This window comes from Paracoccidioides brasiliensis (genome assembly GCF_000150735.1).
Source record: "Paracoccidioides brasiliensis Pb18 unplaced genomic scaffold supercont2.2, whole genome shotgun sequence".
Lineage (NCBI taxonomy): Eukaryota > Fungi > Ascomycota > Eurotiomycetes > Onygenales > Ajellomycetaceae > Paracoccidioides > Paracoccidioides brasiliensis.
In genome coordinates this window covers 1,767,030-1,792,267 of record NW_011371359.1, presented here as the reverse complement: position 1 = coordinate 1,792,267, position 25,238 = coordinate 1,767,030, and the positions used below count along the sequence as shown (strand labels likewise).

General features: G+C 44.7%; 9 protein-coding genes across 9 annotated transcripts; 7 read left to right on the top strand and 2 right to left on the bottom strand.

Annotated features, from left to right (window-relative positions):
- Positions 1-804: 804 nt before the first annotated feature.
- Positions 805-1,919, top strand: PADG_11312 (uncharacterized protein; the record flags this gene model as incomplete). The annotated part of the gene is made up of 4 exons (XM_010759568.1): positions 805-900; positions 953-1,055; positions 1,308-1,590; positions 1,685-1,919. The coding sequence occupies 4 exons, from the start codon at positions 805-807 to the stop codon at positions 1,917-1,919; spliced, it is 717 nt and encodes a 238-aa protein (XP_010757870.1).
- A 235-nt stretch (positions 1,920-2,154) lies between these two features.
- On the top strand, positions 2,155-2,971 carry PADG_11311 (uncharacterized protein; the record flags this gene model as incomplete). Its single annotated transcript, XM_010759567.1, has 2 exons — positions 2,155-2,369; positions 2,800-2,971. The coding sequence occupies 2 exons, from the start codon at positions 2,155-2,157 to the stop codon at positions 2,969-2,971; spliced, it is 387 nt and encodes a 128-aa protein (XP_010757869.1).
- A 993-nt stretch (positions 2,972-3,964) lies between these two features.
- Positions 3,965-4,223, top strand: PADG_01749 (uncharacterized protein; the record flags this gene model as incomplete). The annotated part of the gene is made up of 2 exons (XM_010758755.1): positions 3,965-4,063; positions 4,194-4,223. 2 exons carry the CDS (start codon positions 3,965-3,967, stop codon positions 4,221-4,223), a joined length of 129 nt encoding a protein of 42 aa, XP_010757057.1.
- Positions 4,224-8,793: 4,570 nt separating this feature from the next.
- PADG_01747 (uncharacterized protein) lies at positions 8,794-11,513 on the bottom strand (the record flags this gene model as incomplete). The annotated part of the gene is made up of 5 exons (XM_010759260.1): positions 8,794-9,192; positions 9,290-11,034; positions 11,093-11,213; positions 11,268-11,414; positions 11,484-11,513. The coding sequence occupies 5 exons, from the start codon at positions 11,511-11,513 to the stop codon at positions 8,794-8,796; spliced, it is 2,442 nt and encodes an 813-aa protein (XP_010757562.1).
- Positions 11,514-11,586: 73 nt separating this feature from the next.
- Positions 11,587-11,996, top strand: PADG_11310 (uncharacterized protein; the record flags this gene model as incomplete). The annotated part of the gene is made up of 2 exons (XM_010759566.1): positions 11,587-11,859; positions 11,916-11,996. The coding sequence occupies 2 exons, from the start codon at positions 11,587-11,589 to the stop codon at positions 11,994-11,996; spliced, it is 354 nt and encodes a 117-aa protein (XP_010757868.1).
- A 291-nt stretch (positions 11,997-12,287) lies between these two features.
- On the top strand, positions 12,288-13,659 carry PADG_01746 (uncharacterized protein; the record flags this gene model as incomplete). The annotated part of the gene is made up of 2 exons (XM_010758754.1): positions 12,288-13,405; positions 13,473-13,659. 2 exons carry the CDS (start codon positions 12,288-12,290, stop codon positions 13,657-13,659), a joined length of 1,305 nt encoding a protein of 434 aa, XP_010757056.1.
- A 934-nt stretch (positions 13,660-14,593) lies between these two features.
- Positions 14,594-16,002, top strand: PADG_01745 (mannose-1-phosphate guanyltransferase; the record flags this gene model as incomplete). The annotated part of the gene is made up of 4 exons (XM_010758753.1): positions 14,594-14,600; positions 14,679-14,722; positions 14,819-14,965; positions 15,070-16,002. 4 exons carry the CDS (start codon positions 14,594-14,596, stop codon positions 16,000-16,002), a joined length of 1,131 nt encoding a protein of 376 aa, XP_010757055.1.
- Positions 16,003-17,224: 1,222 nt separating this feature from the next.
- PADG_01744 (uncharacterized protein) lies at positions 17,225-18,783 on the bottom strand (the record flags this gene model as incomplete). Its single annotated transcript, XM_010759259.1, has 2 exons — positions 17,225-18,512; positions 18,602-18,783. 2 exons carry the CDS (start codon positions 18,781-18,783, stop codon positions 17,225-17,227), a joined length of 1,470 nt encoding a protein of 489 aa, XP_010757561.1.
- Positions 18,784-19,636: 853 nt separating this feature from the next.
- On the top strand, positions 19,637-21,508 carry PADG_01743 (uncharacterized protein; the record flags this gene model as incomplete). Its single annotated transcript, XM_010758752.1, has 4 exons — positions 19,637-19,894; positions 19,972-19,998; positions 20,255-20,778; positions 20,845-21,508. 4 exons carry the CDS (start codon positions 19,637-19,639, stop codon positions 21,506-21,508), a joined length of 1,473 nt encoding a protein of 490 aa, XP_010757054.1.
- Between the last annotated feature and the right edge of the window lie 3,730 nt (positions 21,509-25,238).

Sequence of the window (25,238 nt, the reverse complement as noted above, 5' to 3'; positions counted from 1 at the left end):
TGAGGATGATGTAGTCTTTCTGAGCCGGGTTTATTCGAACAGACTGTCACTGGAAAACAGATTTATGAAACATTATTGACAGGTAGCATAAGCACACATAATTGAGATGTGGTCTGGAAATCATACAGACTTCTATAGATAACAAAAACATACCAATAGAGAACGACATCCCCTAGTTCCCTGTCCGATAGTTATAGATTAGAAATATTTTCCATGGTTTGGAGCCAGACATACTTCTCGCTTGAGTCACTCTTTTCAGCTGGCCAACGATGATCACACTCAACGGCTCATAGCTGTGGCCAGCACAGGACCAGTTTGCCTTAATATTTTTATTATATTTTATTTTATTTTATTCACTGCAGGCGTCGGTCCTCGTGCACGCAATAATAGGTATAGGCGATCGGGACAAACAATCGCATACATTGTGTAATACAATGCCATTCATTTGCTTACATCCACACCCCATGCGCTAGCACAGCACCACGCAATTGAAGCTGCAGCACATCCAACGGAGCCTTGTACCTGTCCAATCTGGTAGCGTCGGTTAGTTTACAGTCCCATATTACTATTCTAACTGTTTTTCGAGAGAGGGGAGAAGGGAACCTAGCCTTATGCTCATAAAATAAGGAATAACCAAGCGTAGCTTAAGTTGTAGTTAGAAGCTTGATCCTGGGCCGCGTAAAATATGCAAGTGACTAGACGCGCGAGAGTTAGTTACGGGCCGGTCTCTTCGTCTATAAGTAGTTAACTAACTACTAAAAACCTCTGTGTGCGTATGATCAAATGCTGGTTGTTATTAATTAGATGCCGCCACAGCTCGTCTCATCCTCCGTCCGTCTCTTAGACGCATCGCAGGACCATCCTCCTCCCTTTGACCGCATTTCCCTCGATATGAACGTGGTATGTTGAACATTATCGGTTAAGTGATTGAGGGTTCTTTACCCGAGCCCAGAAATGTTGCTGGGCGGTTTCCCCACGCAGCAGCGAGCAAAAACAGCTTCTGCCAGGTTTTGAGCATCAATGCCTTCCACCTATGCTTGCCTCCTGCTCGCCAAGTATCGTCTCTCTTCTTCTCTTCTTCTTCTTCTCTTCTGCTTAACCTCTCCTCCTTTTTCTTCTTCTTCCTCTCTTCAATTCGTTGAGTCTCTTGCCTTGTCGACTTATCACTTCTATCATGCGGCTCCTCTCCTCTCACGCTGAACTCTCCCCTCCCCTTTCTTCCTAGCCTGCACAAGATGACACGTCATTTTCTTCCACCTCCCTCCAGTAACCCATCCTGTATCATACTTGTTATTACGCCGCCGCAGCCAAAAGCAAACTGGAGCTTGGGGCTCCAACAGCAGTATCCGAGCAAGGTTCTTCACAGCGTGATTTCGTCCTCAAACATGTCCTATCCACGGACGTTGATACGGATAGCCAACCAAGCTATGACACGAAACCTTCAGAGAAACCACAGCAGCGTAGGCCAGGTCAATATATTGGCGCCATCGATCAGGGCACCACTACATCTAAGTTTATAATCTTCGATGACAGAGGGGATTCAGTCGTATCTCATCAGGTGGAACTGAACAGGATCTGTCAGCACTCAGGGTATGGCTAATGTTCCCCTCCAGAATGTTAAACCGTACATGAGATATGCGTGGAAACTGACAGCACTTACGTTATACATTTCTTTATTTTGCAGATGGCACGAAGAGGATCCAGAAGAAATAGTCTCCTCGGTTGAAAAATGCATTGACCAGACAACCAAAGCCTTCGTTTCTCAAGGATTCTCAATCTCGGATATCCAAACAATAGGCGTGACCACTCATCGCGAAACCACAGTTGTATGGGATTGGGAAACGGGAAAACCACTGCATAATGCCATCGCATGGCCAGACACGCGCACCACCTCCCTAGTCAGAGAGCTGAAGAAGTAAGAGGGAGCGGACAAACTGCAGGAACTCTGCAGGCTGCCACTCTCAACTTATTCATCTTCTGCAAAAGCTGGTTTGACTTTCCTCGAAATGTTCCCACCTGTTCCCCACATTTAAGAAGTATATATTATGACGGTCGATTAGCATTTGCTACCGTTGATACTTGGCTTCTCACAATTCAATCGGCGGGAAAGGGGCTAATGTCTTTGTCACAGATGTGGCCAACGCCTCAAGAACAATGTTCACAAACCTCTATTCCCTCAAGTATGATGATACCTTGCTTAGTTTCTTCGAGCTTGACAGTTCGAAAATAAGTCTCCCAAGAATCGTGGCTTCCTCCCATGAATCGGCATTTGGTTCCTTGGCAGAGGGTTTTCTGCCATGGTATCAGAATCACGAGCTGTCTTGGAGATCAATCTGTTGCATTGATTGGGCATTGTGCCTTTTCACCGGGTAAAGCTAGAAATGCATACGGGACTGACTGCTTCCTCTTTATATAATGTTGGAAATTGGCCTGTAATTTCTAAGCATGGCCTGCCTGCAACATCTGGATATCAGCTGGGCGAATCACCTGCATATGCTTTAGAAGGAAGCATTGCTGTTTCTGGAAGTGAAGTCAGTTTTCTAATGAACAACTTAGGCTTCTTCAGGGATGCGCGAACAATAAACGACGAAGCTGCCACCGTTCCTGATTCGGGGGCGATGTGTCTTTGTTACTGCGTTCAACGGCATATTTGCTCCTTACTGAATCGATTATGCGAAAGGCACCTTTTTCGGCACCTCTCAGCATACGTAACATGGACACATAGCCCGGGCAAATTTAGAAGCTGTATGCTCACAAACCAAGGCGATTCTGGATGCAATGGATATTATCCATATATAGATTGAACGTCCGAAAATGTACGAAATTACCGCAGTCAGCACTGCAATTGCGGCAGGCTACGCGATGGGCATCTTCGAAGACCCTCCAACTCTCGTTCCGCGATGGGTTACGAGGAATGAACAGATCGAATAACATGGCATTCGAATCGGAAATAACTGAATCGGAAAGCTAGAGGATGTATAAACAAGGACCCAAAGCTGTCGAAATGTCCTGTGGTTGGCTGGACAGTATTGAATCAACTCGACTTGATTTTTGATGCAAGTTAGCGAATTTATTTGTCCATGTCTATTGCCTCCTTGTTTTACCTCATCGAATATAGCAGGCAGGATATTTTTGTTTTTTTTTATAAAATCTTTTCCCTCCTTTCCCCTTGTTTCTTTTCTTTTCTTTTCTCTTCTTTTGCGAATATCTACATCGTAGATTTTCAATATTTGATTCAATCCTCTCTGTTTGGTTTATGCATACGCTCGTAACAGATTGGCTCTCAATCTGATGAAATTGGGGGGAAAAGCCGTCCTGTGTCGCTGCATTAGCTTGATAGAAAACCCCGGGTTTCCAATTTGTGCTGGCTACGGCGCCCAAGTCAAGTTGGCTGTCCCATTTTTGCGACCTGTTCCGACTTCCTCAGACAGAGATCAGGTCATGGAAGTTCATCTGTAACTTTCCCTCTACAACAACCGTGACGTTCCGGGTTGTTGTGATTATTTGTCTATACCTCTGCGAATTGTGTCGTCCGCATTTGGGCTAGTCGTGCGGTATGTTGATGAGTCTGTGGAGGCTTAAGCAGGGAATACATCAGCACCATGTCCGCCTTTCATAGGCTATTGAGAGGCTTGGTTCCTCGGGAGGGTTCATCAATCAGCATCCAGGATTCCAACCAATGCTGGTGACCAGATTGTGCTGAATTTAGTGTGCGCCGTGTTATTCATAGGTAAGGGATACGTCCTCTAACCAGGAGGAGGAAAATAACCCCCAGAGCAGACGGAATTTAGTGGTCTCAGTCGTTTCGTTGGGGAGGAGGTAAATAATGGCAAGCCTCACTCCTTGGGATGGAGGCCAAGAGATGATATGAATCTTCAGTCGCCAGCACTGCATTTTGGCTAACTGTATCATTGGGAATTGGATATTTCAATCTCCAAAAAATGCACAAAAACAAATCAACGCCATGACGGTCCCCCTGGGCATGGCGAAAGGAGTTGAAAAGCAACTTCTTGGTATGGGACCCATCCCAGCCATAACTGGTGAACTGGTGAAACCTAAACAAGTGAAGTCTGCAATCTATCTCTCTCCTTTGCGTTTTTGCTGTCTATGATAGTAAGTTATCCTACATTCTCTTTTTTTTCTTTCTTTTTTTTTTCTTTTTTTTTTTTTTGCCAATTTAACTAATCTTCCAGTTTTGGCCGCCGGAAAAGCAGCTTCGGTAATTAAGCTGGATGCCTTCAAAGGTTGGTTTTTACTTTTATCATACAATCATGGATCATGGCCTTCATACATCTTTGTCGGGTTACACAACAGCAAACGTTTTTTTCCTTTCGGCATAATGGGCTGGGGTCTACGGTATGAATACATCATACCTTATTATCTCATTGAAGGGGTTATGCTCACGTTTCAAGAGGAGGAGCAGACCACTTAATCATTCCGTGTTTCATTACATTAGGATCTTATCATCGAGCCCCGTTTGCTCTGTCAAGAGAGGTATTTAAAAAAGCAAGATCAGAGCCACTGGAGACCACAATTTGGGGCAATCATTAGACTTCAGTCTAACAACTCCTTCACCCAACCGAGCAAAATTGCATTTATTTCCTACATTTTACCCAGCGAAGATGTGCGATTACAAGGAAGTACTGCACATTTGTGGTCACAAATTGTATCTAGTGTACGTTTGGTGTGTGGTCTATCAGAAAACACATACAACGTGTGCACCAAATGTGATTATGTGGTATGTTTATCTCCTGGTTCAAATAAAATGGGAATGAAAGAAAGAAATAAAGGAGGTGAAACCATCTGACTATGATATTGGAGTTTACTAATGGACAGGACCATGGAATTAGGGAAAACTCTTGGAAAAATGCTGTTTGTAATATAACATCTCCAACCGTTTGACCTATCGTTCAGACTCCCTCCCCCTTGAAGTCAACAGTTCCCATATTTTCCCTATGTTCGCCGAATACCAGACACCGAGCCGTAGGCCACGGCGGATTGCAATGACAAATTGCTAACCCTTTCTTTTCCATTTTTCTGAGTCCCAAAATACTGATGATGACATTTATCGTCTCCCAGTTGCCTGCGCTTACTTGAAGAAGAGAAAATCTGCAACTCGATCTCATCAGCTTCCGAAAGCAGCAGTTAAATTACGAAACATCCTATTGCAAGCACGAAACAAAACACACTACCATTAGAGAACTATCATTCTTACACTATTTCAATACTTCAATAATTTTTACTTCATTTCTTTCGTTTCTCGTTCTTCGTCTACTTCAAATTTTCACGCTGTGTGAATTCGATACGGAGCTTCGAATAACAAATGCGGAAACAAATGCGGGATTAAAATTGGCGGCAGGAAACGGTCTCGACCACAGTTTTAAACTTGCGGCTTGGGATATACCTCTCTACCCCTTGTCCTACCCCCATCTTTTTTCCTTCCCTCAGGGTCTAGCCCAACTTACCTGAGGTTAAACTGACCCTTGCGATAACGCAAGACATATGGCGTTGACGAAAATAAGAAAAGGATTGTCGAAGAAAGGATTCAAGGAGGCTGATGTGACAGGATACCGATATCTGTCATCCAATCGAGTCTTTTCTCAATCATTTTATTACTTCCTTCAAGGTCGAAATTTTCGTTATGGTTCAGTTTGCGTTTTTCAGTGATTTAATTTTTATTTCTATTTTCTTATGTTATTATTTTCCTCGTCATTTCGTATAATTGGGGTTTGCAATTGCTATTATTTATTACTGGATAGTTTGAGGTGGTTAACACTTTTTCCATTTGGGTTTCTTAGTTTCTGGGTTCTTTTTAGTTTCCTGTCTCCCCTTTACATGCCTCCGCACTCAATCCTACTTCCTGGTTTATTAATTTTTAATCACTTGCAAATGGATTGCAAGTATTAAAACATACAGAGTAGTTACTTCTCATCATTGGGCTTGGAAATATTTCTTTTGTTCCCTCATTTTCTTTTTCTGATGACAGAAGTATCCCTTCCGAACTCCCTTTCATGCAACCTGCATTGCTCTTGGTTAATCTTCTCTCTCCTGACTTCCTCAGAACAGATTGATTCTATTATTGTCATTCCCTTTTACTACCATCTCCACAAGCCATTCATGCTTTTCAATTTCCCTGCCCCCTTTTCCCAAACTCTCTCCAGTCGAAACACGAGCGGGAAAGAGAGCAGTTCCAAATCCAATTGGCGGCTGAGGGCGGGTGGGTCGGTATAAGCAATGAGCAAAAGAAAAACGAAAATATGACTTCACTCTTGATCATGGTGCATTGAACAAGTTGTCGACACATAGGATCACTCCTCCTTACTTACTCTTCGCCACCTTCACCCAACCACTATCATGCAGCATTTCTTGCTACGGCCTTCTTAGTCCCCAATTTCCCTTTCTTTCATTTAGCGCCTCCCTGCAGTTCCACTTTGCAAACCGTGAGGCCCGACATCATTTTCAAGGAAAACAAAAAAATCCAAAAGGCTCTCTTGAAAGTTTGCCAAGGACTGGTCAATCGTGCTGGCATGTATGATATCCGTAAGTATTGATACTCATATTTTGAGACAACTCTATTTTACTGCTTTTTCAAAAACCGAAATCTTCAACTAATAGCCTTATTGATTTCTCGGACAGACAACTCCGTATACAATACGGGGTCACACTGGTAATTTGCTTATCCACCCGCTACTAAAGTTCTAGCTAATATGCCCAGTAAAGTTTTTCACACTGGAGAAACATACCGCCTTTTGCCTCTCCATCTCCTTTGCTAGCGTATCACTTCTTTCCTGTTGTCGACATGATGGTTTTTGTTCCTTGTTTTCCATTCATTCAGCTGGTGCGGCAGCAGCTTGGTCATGCGCAACTAACCGGACGAACGTCGTAAAGAACCTCACCCTTCGGTATCGTGCGTAGAGACATGGACATGCGCATACATGCCTTTCATAGGAAGCGTGAGGTGTCTTTCCCGCCAGTGCAAAATGACATGAGTCTCTCGAGCCCTATTTCAGTTCATGTCGAGTATGAGGTTACGTCGCCTACTATGTGTATCCACTCCATATCCGAACAGAAAAGAATCGTTCATGGTTATTTTATCGATCTGTTCGTCCGGTCTAATTCGTGGCCCGCTGGCTGGGACCACTAGCTTTCATACCGAGTGGACGGGGAAGCCTCAAGAGCTATCCGAGACTCAGGGAGACCATGTTCTGGCTCACTTGCTCTGATAGATGCAACATACCCACTCCTCCGGCTATTTACACCTTGAGATTTGAAGTGCAGAGCTTCTTGATTACAGATGAGGTTGAGGTGTATCTTTTGATCCAGATATTTGGTATATCATATGATATATTTCATTTCCCTCCAAGTTTGAATATCTAGATACACCTGCATTGCCACCTGAACCTCTATTGCTTATGAACCGGTGCATATTTCCGAGGATGCCGGACCATATTGGAGGAAATCTGATCTGGACGACAGAAGAAATATAAGGGTTTCATTCTGCTGGGTGAATTACTACTTTCTACAAAGTATGAAGAGGAAGACGAGAGCGTACATGGAACCAAACCTCCCATGTTTTCTCTTGTCAGGAGACACTAAGGTGTTAACTACAGAACATCACTTCAATCTCTATTGACCTTCGGGCTGGATGATGATTACTAACGTAACATGTCCAGTAACTAACTAATAGTTAACTAGTTAGTTACGTCCTAATATATGGGGAGTTGGTCAGATGTACAGCTTTTCTTCATTTGTGCTATTATGCCCTTCCCCCCCCCCCCGTTATTCTGAGACTCCTATGCATGCATGTGTATACATACATCATTTCTCACTTTTTCCACTTTCGTATACCATACATACCAGATGTGCAGAGCGGGTGTTAAACTAGAAGACGAGAGAGGAATTCCGGAACTGATTTATATGCGCATGAAAAATAGAGGCTTGTTTTGTGCATTGCATTGTCGACTCTCTCTTTCTCTTTGTTTCTGATATGTTGTTTGAAAATCGAAACTGGCCCTCTCCCGGTCGCTTTCTGGCTAATATAATATATTATTGTCGAAAAGTGTATGTACTCCATACACAGGTGTGGCTTGGTAAAATGTAGTTGATGGAACTTACCCCTGGGCACTTAACACCCAATTTTTGGTAGCTGGGTCACTAGACTTGGAAGTTGAAAAGAGTCCAAAGGGACGCAGCTATCTTCTCCTTCACGAGGAATGGGATTCCCAGACAAAAGTAAGTTTGGAAAGCAAGCGAGATGCTGGGGAAAGGCGTACCTCGCAAACCCGAATGTTTTGGTTTATTTTGATATCTGTGATTCAAACAGCTTGGGCGGGTTGTGGGAGTGGGTGTGACATACTAAGAGTGCCAATAATTTTCTAGGGGAATCTGAAGATGTAAAGTCCCAGTTTAACCCTATTTACCTTTTCCTTTTGCATATGCGAAAACTAAAATGTCATGTCAATTGTTTTGGCTGTGTACATACATATATACGCTCCTAACACACGGGAGTACGAGAGGAGAGAATAAAGGCTCAAACAGAAATGCACAACAGGGGTGGTAGCGAAGTAGCCTTAACTGGGAATAACCAGGACAAGACGGTATATGGAAAACGTCCGAATAAACAATGATGGGTTGGCGAACAGGAAATCACGAAAACTGGCAGAAACAAAACAAAATGAAATGAAATAAATAGAATAAATAGAATAAAATAAAGAAAAGGAAAAGAGTTATTCCGAATCACCCAACTATATAACAATAAAAAAAGAGAGAAATGTTGTTAAAGAACGAAAGGAACTATACCCCTGCTCCTTTGGAAGCGGCTGATTCTCCAGCTGGAGCCTTCAATCCCGTTGTCATCAGCGCGTCTGGTAGCATAATTGGAGCCTTAGCAATGGATTCGAGCTTATCCAACTTTTCTCCCTTCAGCACCTTTTCCATCTCTTCCTTCGTCAGAGTTTCATACTCCATCAATGCATTGGTTAATAGCTCCAACTCTTTGCGATGTTCTGTGAGAATCGCTGTTGCGCGTTTACTTGATTCTTCGACAAGTCGTCTGACCTCAGATTCAATTTCTTGCTTGGTTTCAGAAGACAAGGTTTTGTAGTTTGAAATGAGGTCGATGGAACCTAGTTTTTTGGAGTATCCATATCTAGTTACCATAGAGAAGGCAGTGTTGGTTGCGTGTTGAAGATCCTGCGCACAAAAAGTGTTAGCACAACTCACAACCTACAGTTACGTAAAATACAATAAATATGTTAGCTAAACATAGAAAAAAAAAAAAATAACATACCGCTGATATTCCGCTTGTGACATTTTCTGGACCAAAAACAAGCTCTTCCGCAGCCTTGCCACCCATAGAGACGTCGATATCCGCCAAGAACTCGGTGTAATTTCTCGAGACAACGTCCATTTCCGGAAGGAAATGAGTTGTGCCCAATGACATACCTCTCGGAACAATAGTAATCTTGTACAGGGGTGTTGCTGCAGGGGAGAAGTGGGCAACGAGAGCATGGCCGGCTTCATGATATGCAGTGAGAAGCTTGTCTTTTTCCCGCATAACTCTGCTGCGAGCTTCGGCCCCCATCATAATCTTGTCCTTGGCCCAATCGAAGTCCATCGGGCCGACTTTGGTTTGTTTGTTCTTGCTAGCATGAATGGCAGCTTGGTTGACAAGGTTTTCTAGGTCAGCACCAGAAAAACCGGGTGTTCCACGAGCAATTATAGCAGTATCCACATCAGTGCTTATTTGAACGTTCTTCATGTGGTGTTTCAGGATATCCACGCGACCACGGACGTCAGGAAGGCCAACCACGACCCTGCGGTCAAAACGGCCAGGTCGTGTGAGGGCTTTATCGAGAAGTTTCGGGTAGTTGGTTGCAGCAATGATAATAACACCAGTTGACTGGGAGAATCCGTCAAGCTCGGTAAGAAGTTGGTTTAGTGTCTGTTTCACGTAGGCGGCATCTCTTTCGTTTCTCTTGGCTCCAATTGCATCCAATTCGTCAATGAAGATGATGGCAGGTGCCTTGGCTCTGGCCTGGTTGAACAATTCGCGAACCCGCTTAGCTCCCACACCAACATATACTTCATCGAACTCAGATCCAGACATATAGAAAAACGGCACACCAGCTTCTCCAGCAACAGCACGGGCGAGCAGAGTTTTTCCAGTGCCAGGAGGTCCAACGAGAAGTACACCTTTGGGAAGTTTGCCACCTAGAGAATTGAAGCGTTCAGGGTTGGTCAAGAATTCGACGAGTTCCTGAAGTTCCTCCTTGGCTTCGTCGCATCCGTGAACGTCACTGAAACGCACTTGTTGGTGTTGCGGTTGGGCTTCGTTGGCCTGGGAACCTCGAACATTTTTCAGAATACCAGTGGTGTCGGCGATGATGTTGATCACGACAAAAGAAACATAAGTGAGGAGCAAGAAGATGAAGATAAACTTGACCCATCGATATATTGAGCTTGAGAGAGATTCTTCCACCACGACATAGAGAGGGGAATCTTTGGCACCAGTACCGTCTTTTTTAGTAGATACCCCGACCTGCCCTCCACTCATATGAGCAGCAACCGCTTGGCCAACAGCCTGCAGCTGATCATTGCTGAGGTTCCGATTTTGAGATTGAAATTGGCTCTGTCCAACTCTTGCACCAGTAGCTTCCAAGCCGCCAACACGCTCAAGAGCTTTGAGGTACGTAGCTTCACTGGTAGCGTCACTAGCATATCTTCCGCTTCGATATCGTTCGATGATAATTGCTGGCAGATTGGCACGTAGTAAGGCACTATAGAAGGCATTTTGGGCGCTAACGCTCTGAGGTTTGCTGTTTGCAGTTCTCTCAGTGTAGCTTAAGAGATTGTGGAAAGGTCCTCCAGATAGAAATCTGTGCTGCTGGATCTGTGAGATGCCCTTCAATGTTGGGATACTTCGCGATCGGTCGAGTTGGAGGAGTGAGACGGTAGAGTACTGGCGGGGTGAGTTCAATTTGAGATTGTTCGCCGTTGAGAAAGGTTTAGCGCCCCATATTGTTTTTCGGATAGCTTAAAGTCCATGAGTTAGTGTTGTAGGGAAAATACGACCGCGCTACGTTCAACTTACGAGTTGAAAATAGGGACGTCAAGGTTTGCTGGCCTTTCGCGGAGTATGACTGGGAGGTGCTTTGGAGCGAATTAAGCTGAACCGACTTCAGATAGTCGGGAAGGGTCAAACGCGGTTGAATCTAATATACTTAGCAACAGCTGCTGTGGGGAGAGATGTGCAAACGAGGACATACTACCGAAGCTTCATCCCGAACCCCCCGGAAGTGTTCATGCTGTCGCTTGGCTAAGGAAACATCTGAAGGCTGACTGAATCCTTTCCAGGGCGTTGCCAAAGCGTTAGCCACGGAAGGCCAGAGATCCGTTGATAGAGCTGCTGCAGTCTGCATTTTCGAGGTCAGCACCAAACGAAGGACTTGCCCAAATGAGTGGGAGGAAAGTTGACTCCTTACCGGTAGACAGAGTGGAGCGTTGAAGGCCATCTTGCTGGCAAGGATTCAGCCAAAACGATAGGAGATAACTCCAGACTTGGCTGAATGGGAGTCAGGGAGTCAGATGCACGAATCCATTCAGAGTGAGGAGAACACCAAAGCCATTGTTGAGGAGCTTGAACAAGACCACAGCGTTGTTGTTGGATTGTTGGGAGTTGATGGTGGATGGTTGATGGAGATTCAGGAACTAGCGGCGGCAAATTTGTCGAAGACAAATGTTGTTGTTGCCACTTTGATCGAAGAGCCAAGGCGGAGGAGGCTGAGCGTCTTAGTCATGAATACTGGTTGCTGGCTTCAGACCTTGCCCCGCTGTGTAAACCTGCTCTCTTTTGAATATGTAAGATGTACTACCAGTGCTATCATATTTATATGCTCTACTGTAAGGCTTTGTAGAATATCTTCATCTTCCCTCCCGAACTCTTTCAAAGACATCGTCTCGGTTTAAACGGTTCAATATTGGTTGAAGATTGTTGATTCACATGACTAGCTTAGTAAGGTGGGCAGGGGCAGTGTGTTCAACCTTCTCGAGCTACATTGAAAATCTTGAATAAACAAATGCTAAAACATCCAGTTGTTGAAGGTGACTTCTCTCCACAGGCAGAGTTGAAAGACTGGGGCTTGCTCTGTTGCTGTGAGTATTCAATATATATATGATGCAGATACATTGCAAATATGCCCACCGTGTGAGACAAAAGTTCAGTAAATGCTGCCGCTGCTGCTATCCTATGAATTCCTGCTACCCAATGAGCCTGACAATTGCCATCAATGCCGGTCAAGGTTATAACCTTAACGGGTGCACCCCGCCCAAGTACTCTGAGATGGGATGAATCTGAGCTTTTGAATGAATGCTGGTTTTGCCGTACATCTGCCGACGGGAGAGACAACCCAACTGCAGCAACAGCCTCATCAGTGCGATGGCGGGCCATCACGCAACATGAAGACCGTTATGGATTTCCTGCATCAGAAGGTGATGAGGGTGATAAAATTGGTGATGGTGGTGAATATTTGCAGGATGGGGATATGGAATTTTTGGCTCCCGGTGCAATTGAAAGACACACCGGTCTACAGTTGACAATGGATAGCGAAGTAGAACCTAGGTCGGAATTCTATGATCACTCCTTTGCTGTGCATGAAGTGGTGGATTCGACCATGTTGAGCGAAATGGAGTCCTTTCATACAGACTCCAACTTCGAGACTACCTTGGAGGAAAAGAGTATTGTTAGCGCTGCACCCCCGTCCACCCAGGGTAGCTCAATGCATCATCCTCTGCCACTTCCCTTAACTGGGCCTTTGAGTGAGATAAAAGATATACCCAACGCTGCACATATCCGTTCTGTCTCTCCTCGAGTGATCCCTGTCAACCTAATCGTGGCGGTTATCACGATACACCCTCGCAAACGCGTGCGAACTCGCTGGGGGTATGAGACAGATGTCGTAGAATTGGTGGTGGGTGACGAAACGAAGTCGGGGTTCAGAATCACATGCTGGTTGCCCCTGAAGGAAAAATCGTGTGACGGTGCGAAGCAAGATCTGGATAAGTCGATAAGCGGATTGCGTCCACGAGATATAGTGCTTTTCCGGTCTGTAGCGCTGAACAGTTTTCGAGGGAAAGTCTATGGGCAGAGTCTGAAGGGGAACATGACGAAGATTGATTTGTTGCACCGGATGCCAGTTGACTCTAGTGACATGGAGGGACTATTCACGTGCCGGATACTAGGTGATCGAAGGGGCGATTCCCACCCACAGCTAACGAAAGTGCGCAGAGTGAGGGAATGGATTTTGGATTTTATCAGCCCGCATATTTATGGAATGGCTGGTCAACAATCGATTAACTCCAGCTCGGGAGGACTACCGGGAGAGCCATACCTGCCACCGGATACTCAGTGAGATGTAGCAAGGAGCCGGTGTTTATTTTAAGCCTGGAGAGATTCAGCTGGGTTCATAACATAGACAGCAACAGCTGAGGCATTTCCACTGTTTCCAACAGGCAACCATGGGATTTAGAGATCCCTTTACAGCTGTATTATCATCTGACAGCGGACAAAGTTCTCGAGAAGATGTTTTTACGGAGGAACCGAAGGACATTTTCCGATACAGTGGTACTTCAAAAGTCATGCGACTGAGGAAGCGAAATTGAAATACTGTTTAAGCTAAATTCTAACGCCACGATTGGGCGATCATGCAATTAACTAATAATGATTCCCCAGATAGTTAACTAACTAGTTGACTAGTTATTTATGCAAGGTTTTTAGGTCTTACAATTTTTTCATTGGCTGAATTGCACTTGAACGAATTTCCCCATGCCTTCCAGATGAACAGATATGGATTTTGGCCGAATCTAGTTCTTGATATTAGTAGAAATGTCATTATTTGTCCAAGAAGTCTACCGAATCATAAAGACACCATCAACAAGAGGAACATTCCATAATGGCCTTTGAGACCTCGCCAGGGTGCAAATTCACCAGAGACAGAACAGCGCAGTCAGCCAGTCATAGCCAGCATTCTCCCCAGGTGGGTTAATGAGTTAATTTGGACCTGGAGATTATCAGCATCAGATGACAGCAAAATGGACGTAATGTTCTGGGGGGTTTGTTTTCTCTCGAGAGTGGGAATCCGATCCAGCAGTGGGTATCAGTTATTGAAGGGAAACGAACCCCCAAATTACTAAGATTACGTATCGCGAGTAACTAGTTAGTTACTTGTAACCAAAAAGTCACGGAGCAAACCGTTTTCCCACCGATATTGTTAGGTGGCCCCTTTGCCTCAATACCGTAAACGACTCGGGTCTTTCATTCTCGTTGCCACGCTCTCTGTCTTGTCGTCTCTCCGTTGTATCCCCCTTTCTACTACCGGATCACTCTCTGCAGCAACACAATTCCACCAACACCCTCTCTCAATAATTTCGACTGGTCGTTTTCTCTTTTCCCAACTCTCCCACGCTCGTTAACGCTCTCTCAATCACTCTGAAGTCACAGTACACGTAACAACACAACCAACCAAGCCACCCACTTTACAGGCCAATCCGTACTCCCTATTTTAGCCCACTGCTTCCTTAACACCCCAAATTAATAATGAAGGGTAAGATATGATTTTCGTTTGTGATTTATTATCTGCCGTGCTCAGTTAACCTTTACTGATGCTTTTCCTTGTCCGCAGCTCTTATTCTCGTCGGGGGTTTTGGAACGCGTCTGCGCCCTCTGGTATGTTGAAAACGTCCGCGAAAATGCGCACTTTGTATCCCATCTCGAACAGCTGCGCAAGGAATGCTACATACTCATGCCACCTCCTTTTGCTAGACTCTTACTCTCCCCAAACCACTGGTGGAGTTTGCCAACCGTCCCATGATCCTGCATCAAGTGGAGAGCTTGGCTGCTGCTGGTGTAACAGACATTGTTCTCGCTGTTAACTATCGACCAGATGTTATGGTTTCTACGCTTAAAAAGGTATGTGCTCTATATGCATATATTCTGAGCTTTTGGCCCTGCTGGACTGCCACTTTACTATGACCACCACAATGTGCTGATTCTTTGGCGGGGACACAATATAGTATGAAGAAATATATAACCTGAAAATTGAATTTTCAGTTGAATCAGAGCCCTTGGGCACCGCTGGCCCTCTCAAACTCGCGGAGAAAATTCTTGGAAAGGATGACAGTCCATTCTTCGTTCTCAACTCCGACGTCATCTGCGAATATCCCTTTGCAGAATTGGCTGCATTCCACAAGAAACACGGCGATGAGGGAACAATTGTGGTGACAAAGGTCGAGGAGCCGTCGAAATATGGTGTCGTGGTCCATAAGCCAAACCATCCATCCCGCATTGACCGCTTTGTTGAGAAGCCTGTTGAGTTTGTGGGGAACCGCATCAACGCTGGTATCTACATCCTCAATCCAAGTGTCCTGAAGCGCATTGAGCTCCGTCCCACTTCTATTGAGCAGGAGACGTTCCCAGCCATATGCAAGGATGGCCAGCTCCATTCCTTTGACCTTGAAGGATTCTGGATGGACGTTGGACAACCAAAGGATTTCCTCACGGGTACTTGCCTCTACCTTTCTTCACTCACAAAGCGCAAGTCGGATAGCTTGTGCACTTCAGAGCCTTATGTCTACAAAGGAAACGTTATGGTCGACCCCTCTGCCAAGATTGGCAAGAACTGTCGTATTGGACCTAACGTTGTGATTGGACCGAATGTCGTAGTTGGTGATGGCGTTCGACTTCAGCGCTCCGTCCTGCTGGAGAACAGCAAGGTCAAGGACCACGCGTGGGTAAAGTCGACAATCGTTGGATGGAATAGCACCGTGGGCAGATGGGCACGACTGGAAAATGTCACTGTCCTCGGAGACGATGTGACTATTGGAGATGAAGTTTATGTCAATGGTGGTTCTATTTTGCCCCACAAGAGCATCAAACAGAATGTCGACGGTATTTATCATATCATATCCCTCCTGTTTCCCCAATTTGTCTCCCACACGCGTAGATAACTGATATTGTTAATCCCACTCGCAGTCCCCGCTATTATTATGTGATCACACGCCCGGCGACAATCGAAATTCATACAGACCTTTCTTTCTTTTCTCGAAAACAAGAAGGAAAATTTTTCTTTTTTAATCATTTTGCAAAAACTCGTTATACAATGCATGGATTGGAGTCATTCTGTGCAGATATTTAAGGACCCGCGTTGCGCCTGAGGAAGGTTTGGGGTTAGCGTCGGTCGTAATATAAAACGGCGTGAAAAACCAAAAGAAAAGTAAAATATGGGCCACAATTACATATATAACGCGGAAGATGTTGAGACATCGAGTCTATTTTCTCTTTTGATTTATTTGTCAACTCTTCTATTTTCCTTGTATTTTCCTTTCTCGCAACATCTGGCGGCGAGTGGAAAGGTTCCCCGCAGCTGGCTGATCTTTGTTCTATATGGTTGTTTTTCCCTTCCATCAGCTGCTTTGGACCACACTTTTTATTTCACCCTCTCTCCACTATATCTCATACTATCTCTCCTCCCTCTTTCTTTCCGTTCTCATTTCTTTCCTGCCTTTATATTGCGCTTTTGTCTGGGGTTAGGAAAGTTGATTCTTTTCTTTCCTTTTCTTTTCTTTTACCTCTGGGTTTTGTCATTGAATTTTTCTTTTCTCACTGCCCGAGATTTTATATATTTATTTCTCTTCGGTTTCAGAAATCATTCGCGATACATAAATGCGGGTTAATGTGTTTGAAATTTAATCCAGCTTGTTCATTTTATCTGAGCTTCTTTTGTGAAGTTGTCCCTTTTTCTGTATTCATTTCTTTTGATTTAGCAATGATAAGTCAAAAGAGATCCAGTAAATAGTAGGACGTATATATGGAAAAGCAAATTATCTACGATGTTGCAGTCAAAGTAATCTTATTTATCTAGGACGCCGTCCATGTGGTGGATATGCATCCCAGTGTATCGATCGAGATCCAAACACCAACACCATAAACGTAAAGTATATTTAATCAACCCCGAGAAAGTCTTCAAAATAAAGAAAAATTAAAAGAAAAATTAAAATTAAAAAATTAAAATTAACAGCAGGTCTTCGAAAATAGAAATAGAGGAAACCAGGTGAAAAGGGAGAGGAAACAAACGTGCATATGTGCGCCTGTGTGTCTATGTTGAAGACTGATCTGAACAATAGCACACTCCGCTCCACGAAATCCCTCATTGGATCCAATACGTCAATTCTATCCACAAATGCCTCTCGCTTTCTCTTCCTTCTCCAAAATCCTCTCCCAACTCTTCCTCAACTCCTCCATCTCCCGCCAACACTTCCTTCCCAGCTCCTCAAACTCCACCCTCTCCTCCGCCGTCAGATCCGTAGCCCCTGACTTCTTCCTCTGCCTTCTATCATTATCCAACACAGCGGGACCAACCACCCCACCAAACCCCCATCCCTCGACCTCCGTACACACAGGACTCTCACGACCCAGCCGATCGCACGAGGACCCCCACTTCGGCTTTCCCCCACCCAGACGCACGTACGCGCCCTCAGCGGCATCCAGGACAGATTGTGGTGATAGAGCTAGCCAGACGGGCGCACAGGCGCCCTTATAGGTGGATATGACATGCCAGGGAGAACCGATCATGCGGGCGATCCAGAAAGAGACGACCATAGCGGAGAAGAGAGGCAGGCATAAGGGCAGGATGGCAGTGCTGCAGATGCCTGGGTGGGCGACGTAGAGGTTGGGTCTTGTGCACGATGCGGTAGGGTCTGGGTCGGTCGTATTCTGCTTCTGTTGCGACTTTGTCTCTGTGGTTGATGGGGATAAGAAGCCATCTACCCACGGAGAAGAACTGGGGAGATTGGCCGTCAAGGCGAGGAGGTCAGTAAGGTACTTAGAGGCCTCGTAAGCACGCCAGTTCTTGAGAGTTTGTATGTCTGAGATATCGAAGCAGTCGCGCGTAGCTTCGAGGCTGGATATCCAGATCATACGGCCGGGAGTGGTGTTGCAGGCGGAGAGCAGCGGCATCAATGCGTGGCAAAGCATATAGTGTCCAAACACATTGGTGCAGAATATCTGTCCCAGTGGAGGCTCGTCCGGTTGCGAGGTTTGTTTATTAGTCAGGACGCCGGTGTCCCTGAGTGTATATGGCGATGGATATGTTGTAGCGTTCACCAGCTCTGTGAGGCACATGTAGACCGCTTTGAACCAATTGATGCCTGTGACACCAAGAATGCCGGCGTTGAGGATGATGGCATCGAGTTTTGGGAGAGAGGTCAATAACCGCCGTGCCAGCGCACGCACTGAAAGCAGATCGCACAGGTCAACATGCTCTGGCCTGAGAGTTATGCGGCTCTTGGAGGTTGCATGTTTAGCGGCTGATTTGTTGAGGTGGGCTTGTAGGAGAGGGAGGGTGTCCTCGGATTTTTTTGAGCAGCGGGTGGTGAAGAGGAGCGTTAGCGATTTGGACTCTGGACGCGTGGTGAGGAATTCATCGATCGTTCGACAGCAAACAGCGAAGCCTAGACCGCTGTAGGATGTAAGGGAAAAAAAAAGAATGGAGTTAGTCTCGATTATCAGTGGGTGCGGCCTGGCTCTTTTGACAGCAGGCGTACGTACCTGTTAGTTCCAGTCACCAGAACAAAGGTTTCATCCGATTCTTGGGCATATCTTAATGGATTTTGAGAAATCATTGTAATTGTCCAAGTGTTAGATGTCCGACTTCTATGGGTGGAGAGAAGTTGCTCGCCATTGGCTGCCGCCAGGTACCAGGGAGTTTGGCGGTTCAGGGGGGTTGTCATGGAGGATAAACGCTGTTACGTGCAGCTGTCTGATTTAGCCGTTGCCCCGGGCGACCGCCTACCACCCGTGACCAAGTATATATCTAATGAGAATATTTACATGACCAGCTCTCCATGATCTTGCTCAGGATGTTCCTTTTATTCAACTTTTGATGTCTCGAGTTAGATTATTAGCGCTGATTGATGCTGATTTCCTTTTATTATCGAAGCCCATGCATGTTATTCTACTCGCTTTTAAAGTTATAATTCATTGAGCTATGCTGTTAATAGGATGGGTTAAACACTTAGCATACTAGGCCACAAAACTGAGCATAGAGACCATTTTTCTCACATCCTTTTATTTTGGACAAATAGCCTTCTGATTATCTCTTCATTATTCTTCATTTGGCTTATACGAGTCTTCCAATCTCCTGCTGTACTTCGTTTCTCAGATTCCGCGAAAACTTTGATGTAAATTTAATTGGCATTAAGGTTGATCATGTGACCCACTAGCCTGTACCCCCTAATCTTCATCTGATAACCTTGGAATCGTCCTGGCTTTATTCCCTTCCCGTTCTCCTACATTATTGCCGTGATGATGTGCTGACAGAATGCAAGATTTGCCATGTGGCAGATATGTGTGCCACATGTATAAAAGGCGGAATCCAGTGCTCCCTTCGGGTGCAGCAACCGTGTGACACGCTGCATAGACATAGTTGAGTCTGTTCGTCGACGCCGAAAACTGGGATACGAGGAGGCTGATGCGTGAGATATGAATTTCCCCTAATAATTGTTTTGCTTCTATCGCTAAATTAGCAATTAAGATCTATACAAATACCTCAATATTTACCTGTTTACTTGTTGCAGTACCGCCATGGCCATTTTGGTGGGGATCTCTCATAAACGTTTGCAGGCAGTTCTTTCAACCCAAGGCGGGGCTACAACCGGAAGCGGCCTTAGATGGACTGTATTTCTACAAACCTTCAAGCTAAACTCTTCTATCAAAATCAATAGTTGTTTAACTTTTCAAGGGGTTCATATTTGCAGGAATCCTACACCAGAAGTCAATCGCTGGGTTATGCCACTGGATGTTGTCATCCGCGGATTCGCCTGCTCCGCATCCACTGCATCAGTATACCATGGATCACACTTACCGCTAAGTATTGACGGCTATGTATCTACTTGTTTACACGATTGTTATTTCTATAGCCCTCTCAAACTCTTTACGCGATGCAGGTAGAGATGTTCCCGCACGTTGTGTTCTTATTTCTCTAATAACCTCTCTTGATTCCTGTCACTCTGCTGTGACCTGTGATAAATGAACTCTGACTTCAACGAACTTGCAAAAAGTGATAGCCCTGGTCATAGTAGCTGACTATACTGCATTACCATTATTATTCATTTGACATTGTTTTGGGAGGTGATATCGCTCTTTCTTCGGAGTATGTGGAAAATCCCGCCGAAGCAGCCCTGTACTAATGTCTAACCTTAGTTTGCGACAGGAAACAGTATTAAAGCAACTGCTGAAAGACAACGACATACCAGAGTGAATTGGCTTAGACCTGGACAGTGCCAGCTTATTTCCAATATTAACAATACTGTCACAGCCGGCTTCTGGCGAGGAATGGAACCACCAAACGAGCTACGTTCGGGTCCAGGGGTTACTACAACCCCCTCAGCTACAATAACTTTCGGTCCCTTCTTAACGCCCGCAGCCTCCGTCACTTTTGCGCCAACTCTTGTCACCAGTATATCTACTCCTAACATGGATAACATCAATGTTCTTGCCATGTTATCGCGGGGAGCAGGCCCCGAAATGACAATTGGGTCCTGTACATGGCCGACTGACCAGACCACTGTCACGGATTCAAACCACCGCACAACGGTCTATGCACAGCTTGTCTGCGGGGACAGTGGGAACCGGGATTGTTGTTTCTTTGGAGGAACTAGCACTACTCCGTTACGTACGTGTCCAGAAGGTTATACGACCACTGGGGAGACTGCATGCTGCCCACTGTGAGTATAAATTTCCAATTTTTCTCATATCATTTTCTGAGAGAACGCTAAGAGCCTCTATGCTAGTGGCTGGTCAATATTTAGTACTCTGCTCGGCACACAAATCCCATGCTATTCGCAAGTTTCTACCGCTACCCCCCTTTCTACGACTCCATCAGGGGAAGTTAGTGTCGTCACCATCCATACTGCTCTATTTGCTACAAAGTACGATCTTTTTGCCTCCGAAACCACGAAGCCACCAGCATCTCCAGCGTCTTTAGTGGGTACAACATCTTCAACGTCTTCAGCAGTTTTCAAACCTTTAGAAAAATCTCCCGCCAGTTCACGGCGGCTAACTGACAGAGCAATTGCTGGCGTGGTCATTGGATCCGTGTTCGGCGCCGTACTACTGCTAGGGATTGTCCTCATTCTTCTACGTCAATGGAAGTCTCGAAATTCCGATCCTGCAATCACTGTGGATGACTTGATCCGGCAGCCAGCTATAGGTGTCCATGAACTCGGCACAACCGATCACCAGCACCCCTATATGCAACCTCGTGACGATGCGTGGATGACGAGAACGACATCTACCATCCCCCTTAATGACATTGGTTTCTACCTATCGACGACTCATTCAACAGAAATTGCTCCCACTATCCGGGCCATTGAGCCACAAGAGCTGCCGGGAAATATGTTCATCAACGAATACCATCCTGCTTATCGAAATGATCCAGAGTCTTGGGAAACTTGATCTATTGTGTGTTTCTTTTGACCCTCGAACATGTAAGCTCTATTTTCAATGTTTTTATTCTGATTCTTGACGGGACATTTAATGTATCACATATAACATTTTAATTACCAATATACATTGCCATCTAAACGATTACTTCTGCATCCTTGCATAGTCACGATTAATGGTCGAAGGGAAGCAAGCACATTTTATTGAGACTACCACATTCTTCAGAACCACGGAGTTTGCATTTATTTATTCGCAAATCTCCTGGGGCACAGATAGTTATAAAAATACCCTTCCGAATGGAGAATTTCTCCCGGTACACTGACAGCCAAAACGATAGATGCGAAAGTTATAACATTTCGAATTCTGCTGTTAAAAGTGATATCCACAGCCTGTGTGAATATTCTCCTCCATTTGTATACGTATGAAAACTATTCCCTCATCTGGCACATAAATCCGCACTTGGCATGAAAATCATGGAGTTGTCAGGAACATTCAAGCTTGTGGTTTGCAGTTTGGTCTAGAACTTCATCCCTCCTACATTGCAGGCACGCAACAGGATGCGCAAGAATGGCTATCATACACTCTTCAAGTGTAATAGTATATGAAGGGAACAAAGGAGAAGAATTCAAAACCATGGAGATGTACACCTAAGAAAGTGACACCAAGAACAATTCTAAAACTTAGGAAGAAAGTAACTAAGTCCTTATCTCTTCCTTTGTCACAGGGAAAATATCAGTGTGTAGCTCGATATTTGACGTCCGCTAACAGAGACATCGGATAACCCGCAAGGCTAATGGCATAAGATCCGGGATTCTAAAATTAACCTACTGACTGATTATAGTACTGGCGTTAACAAAACAAGAGTAAGCCTCCATATCCGAAGTGATATAGATACATAGCATCCAGGGATACAGGTAGATAGGCAGGAGAAAACCAATGAATGATCTTTTTATAGACAGGGTTCCCCCATAAGCATAATTTTAAAGTATCCTAACTTCAGAATAGGATTCTTGATAGCCTCTTGTAATTCACTTTAAGGGGTTGTAAACGCAACTTAAAGCATGAATCGATGCAGGGGAAAGAAGTTCTCCGTCCATATTTGAATATGGACATAGAGACGTGGCACAAAAGCCTAGTCACCCTGAAACACGGCCTGGAAGCCCAAAACTTATCAAAACTCAATTGAAAAATTGGACACTGTAGTCTATCGCATTAGACACACCCCCTTGGCAATAAATTCTTCAGTGATAGCTTAGAAGAAACTCGCTAGGATGAAATGCAACTTAACATGGCTTGATTCTTGGAGTTTGTCCTGTGCATGTACAGGTGAAATATGTACACTTGTGTTGGGGTGAATGAAATCTCTTTAGGTGCTTCAGGGGTCGATTCCAAAGGACGTTCCATGTTAGATAGGCTGTGATGCTGGCAAAAGGAGGGCGGATGATCCACAAAAGTCCGGAGTATATTTTCCATTTTGAAACCAGAGGGGAAAGGATTCTGGCTACACTGTCTGGGCAATGCATGTATGGACGGAGAGCATATGGGCACTAGAACCGGCACGAGATGAAAGTATCTTTCAAGTCTCTTGTGGTGCAGCGTACACCACTAGAAGAGTTGCATCTTTGCGGGAGGTCTGGGGGTATGTTACGTTCCTTGCTTATGTGTATGTTAGCGCATATATTCCCACGCCATATTATTTCGAATATTCCATATTTGCGATTCGCATATAAATGATACTCGGATGCCGATAAGAATAGAAATATATAAATAAAAATAAAAAATTCGAGTTAATCCCTCATCACCCAAATATATCCTTCCATATGAAGTTTTGGCTAAAAATGCTCGGATTGGGGGGGGAACCGTTCGGGGCCAGGATGATGAATAGAAAATGCAGGGAAAAAAAGGCAGCAGATTGAGTTTTACTTTGCATAGGTCATGGAGATGTCATGATTTATCCTTTCTTCAGTCCTGAGCATGATCAGTCAGCGGTCAAACATTTCCATAGACATCTGAAGCAAAGAGAAATTGGATGCATAGTTTGATAACCCTTTGTAGCACTAGATTAATGATACCCAGATAAAAAAGGTATATAATAAGCAATTGCTGATAATGAGAGAATTGAGTGGTTAGCAGCTGCAGCAAAACATTGAATATACTGTGAACCGGAAGTAGCATATTGAATAACAACTAAAAGGCTTAGAAAGTATGATATTTTTTTTTTAAAAAAAAAAAAAAAAGTTGAACGTCACTTCAGGTCAGGAGTATTTTGCTTGACTCAAAATATCTAAAGTTCAATGCTAAATAAGTGAACAGGGATTGAAGATCCTTGATATGATAAACGGATGAGGGGTGCCCAAACAGGCGTTGCATTCCGCAGAGTAATATACGCTGTATGTATGAAGACTGATAAAAATTTAAGAGTAATGAAAAAAGTCGCAGAAAAATATATTGTTTTTCAGAGCTCAAGTGTATCATCAAATTTTGAATATTAATGACGAAACCAATATCTTCTGTTTCATTGACCCTAGCGCCTGCTAGTAAATCAATACTACAGAGCCCAAATATCACTGCTGTTGGAATCAGGCAATGATAAGCGGTTTCATGTCAATCGAGAAAGCCCTGATCTCAACGCGAAATATGGAGTAACATCTGAGTATTGTCAGGTCAGGTTCAAAAAAAAGAATCTGACACTGAAGATTATAACAAGCATCAAATTATATTTAGGCCTCAAGATTTGAAGTTTTTTCGAAGGGGATGAGGCGTAATCTGGGGAGTCGTGAAGGTGAACGGCTCAAAATCTGAAACTGTCAGAACTGTATGGTTCAGACGCATTGCCCAACTCTAGGGAGGTCAACCGTTGCTGGCGGCTTGTGCTTCCAGGGATCCGAATGACCCTTAAGGGCAGCAACCAGGTTTCTTCAGGGCTGGCCCAGCGCATGATTTGGGAGCGTTTTCACAGGAATCCGAGGTAAGCGCCGAGACGTTTTTGACTAAAATTATACAGGCCTGGTTAGCAAAGGGAATGTGCAAATCAACTCAACACGTGGTTAAGAGAAAGTGAATCGTAACTTTTTTCCCTGGATGTTTGACTAGATGTCCATCTCTCTCTTCAGACAAATTTTTGGGGACGGAGGAAGTGGGATGGTGGTGTGCTGCCAATGACAGGAGCAAAGACGAGATGTTACTAGTTATCTGGGGTTAAGACAAATTAATTACCCCTAAAAGGGTCTGGATCATGTGAGACAAGCGACTGCGCGGAGTATCAACTCAGTAACGTAACACACCATAAACTAGAGATTCTGCCGATTAATCACTCACCAACTGTGGAGAGGAGAGGGGCGATCAGAGCTAGATCTTATCCCCCACACCCGAATCCTGATAGTGCATAAAACTCCCACCCCAAAAAGGCTTCGATTTTCTCCGTCGGCGGCATTCTCAATAGTCACAAAGCGGTGCCATCGAGGGAAGTGTAAAAGGAGCGACACGGAAATGAATCTATCAACCCGGAGGGCAAGTTCTGTCCGTATCATGCATCTAAACCTATCCGGAAACTTCCCATCATGCATCACACTAACTCGATCTGTCCGCAGTGTAAAGGTGACAAGATAAACGAGACGATAAGAATAGCTAACTGAATGAGGAATCGGGGACCCACTCAATGCCTCAGCCACCTGGCAACGATGGAAGGTTGCATATCACAATCTACACGCTGAACACTTTGCTTCGTTTCCAGTGGCGCGCT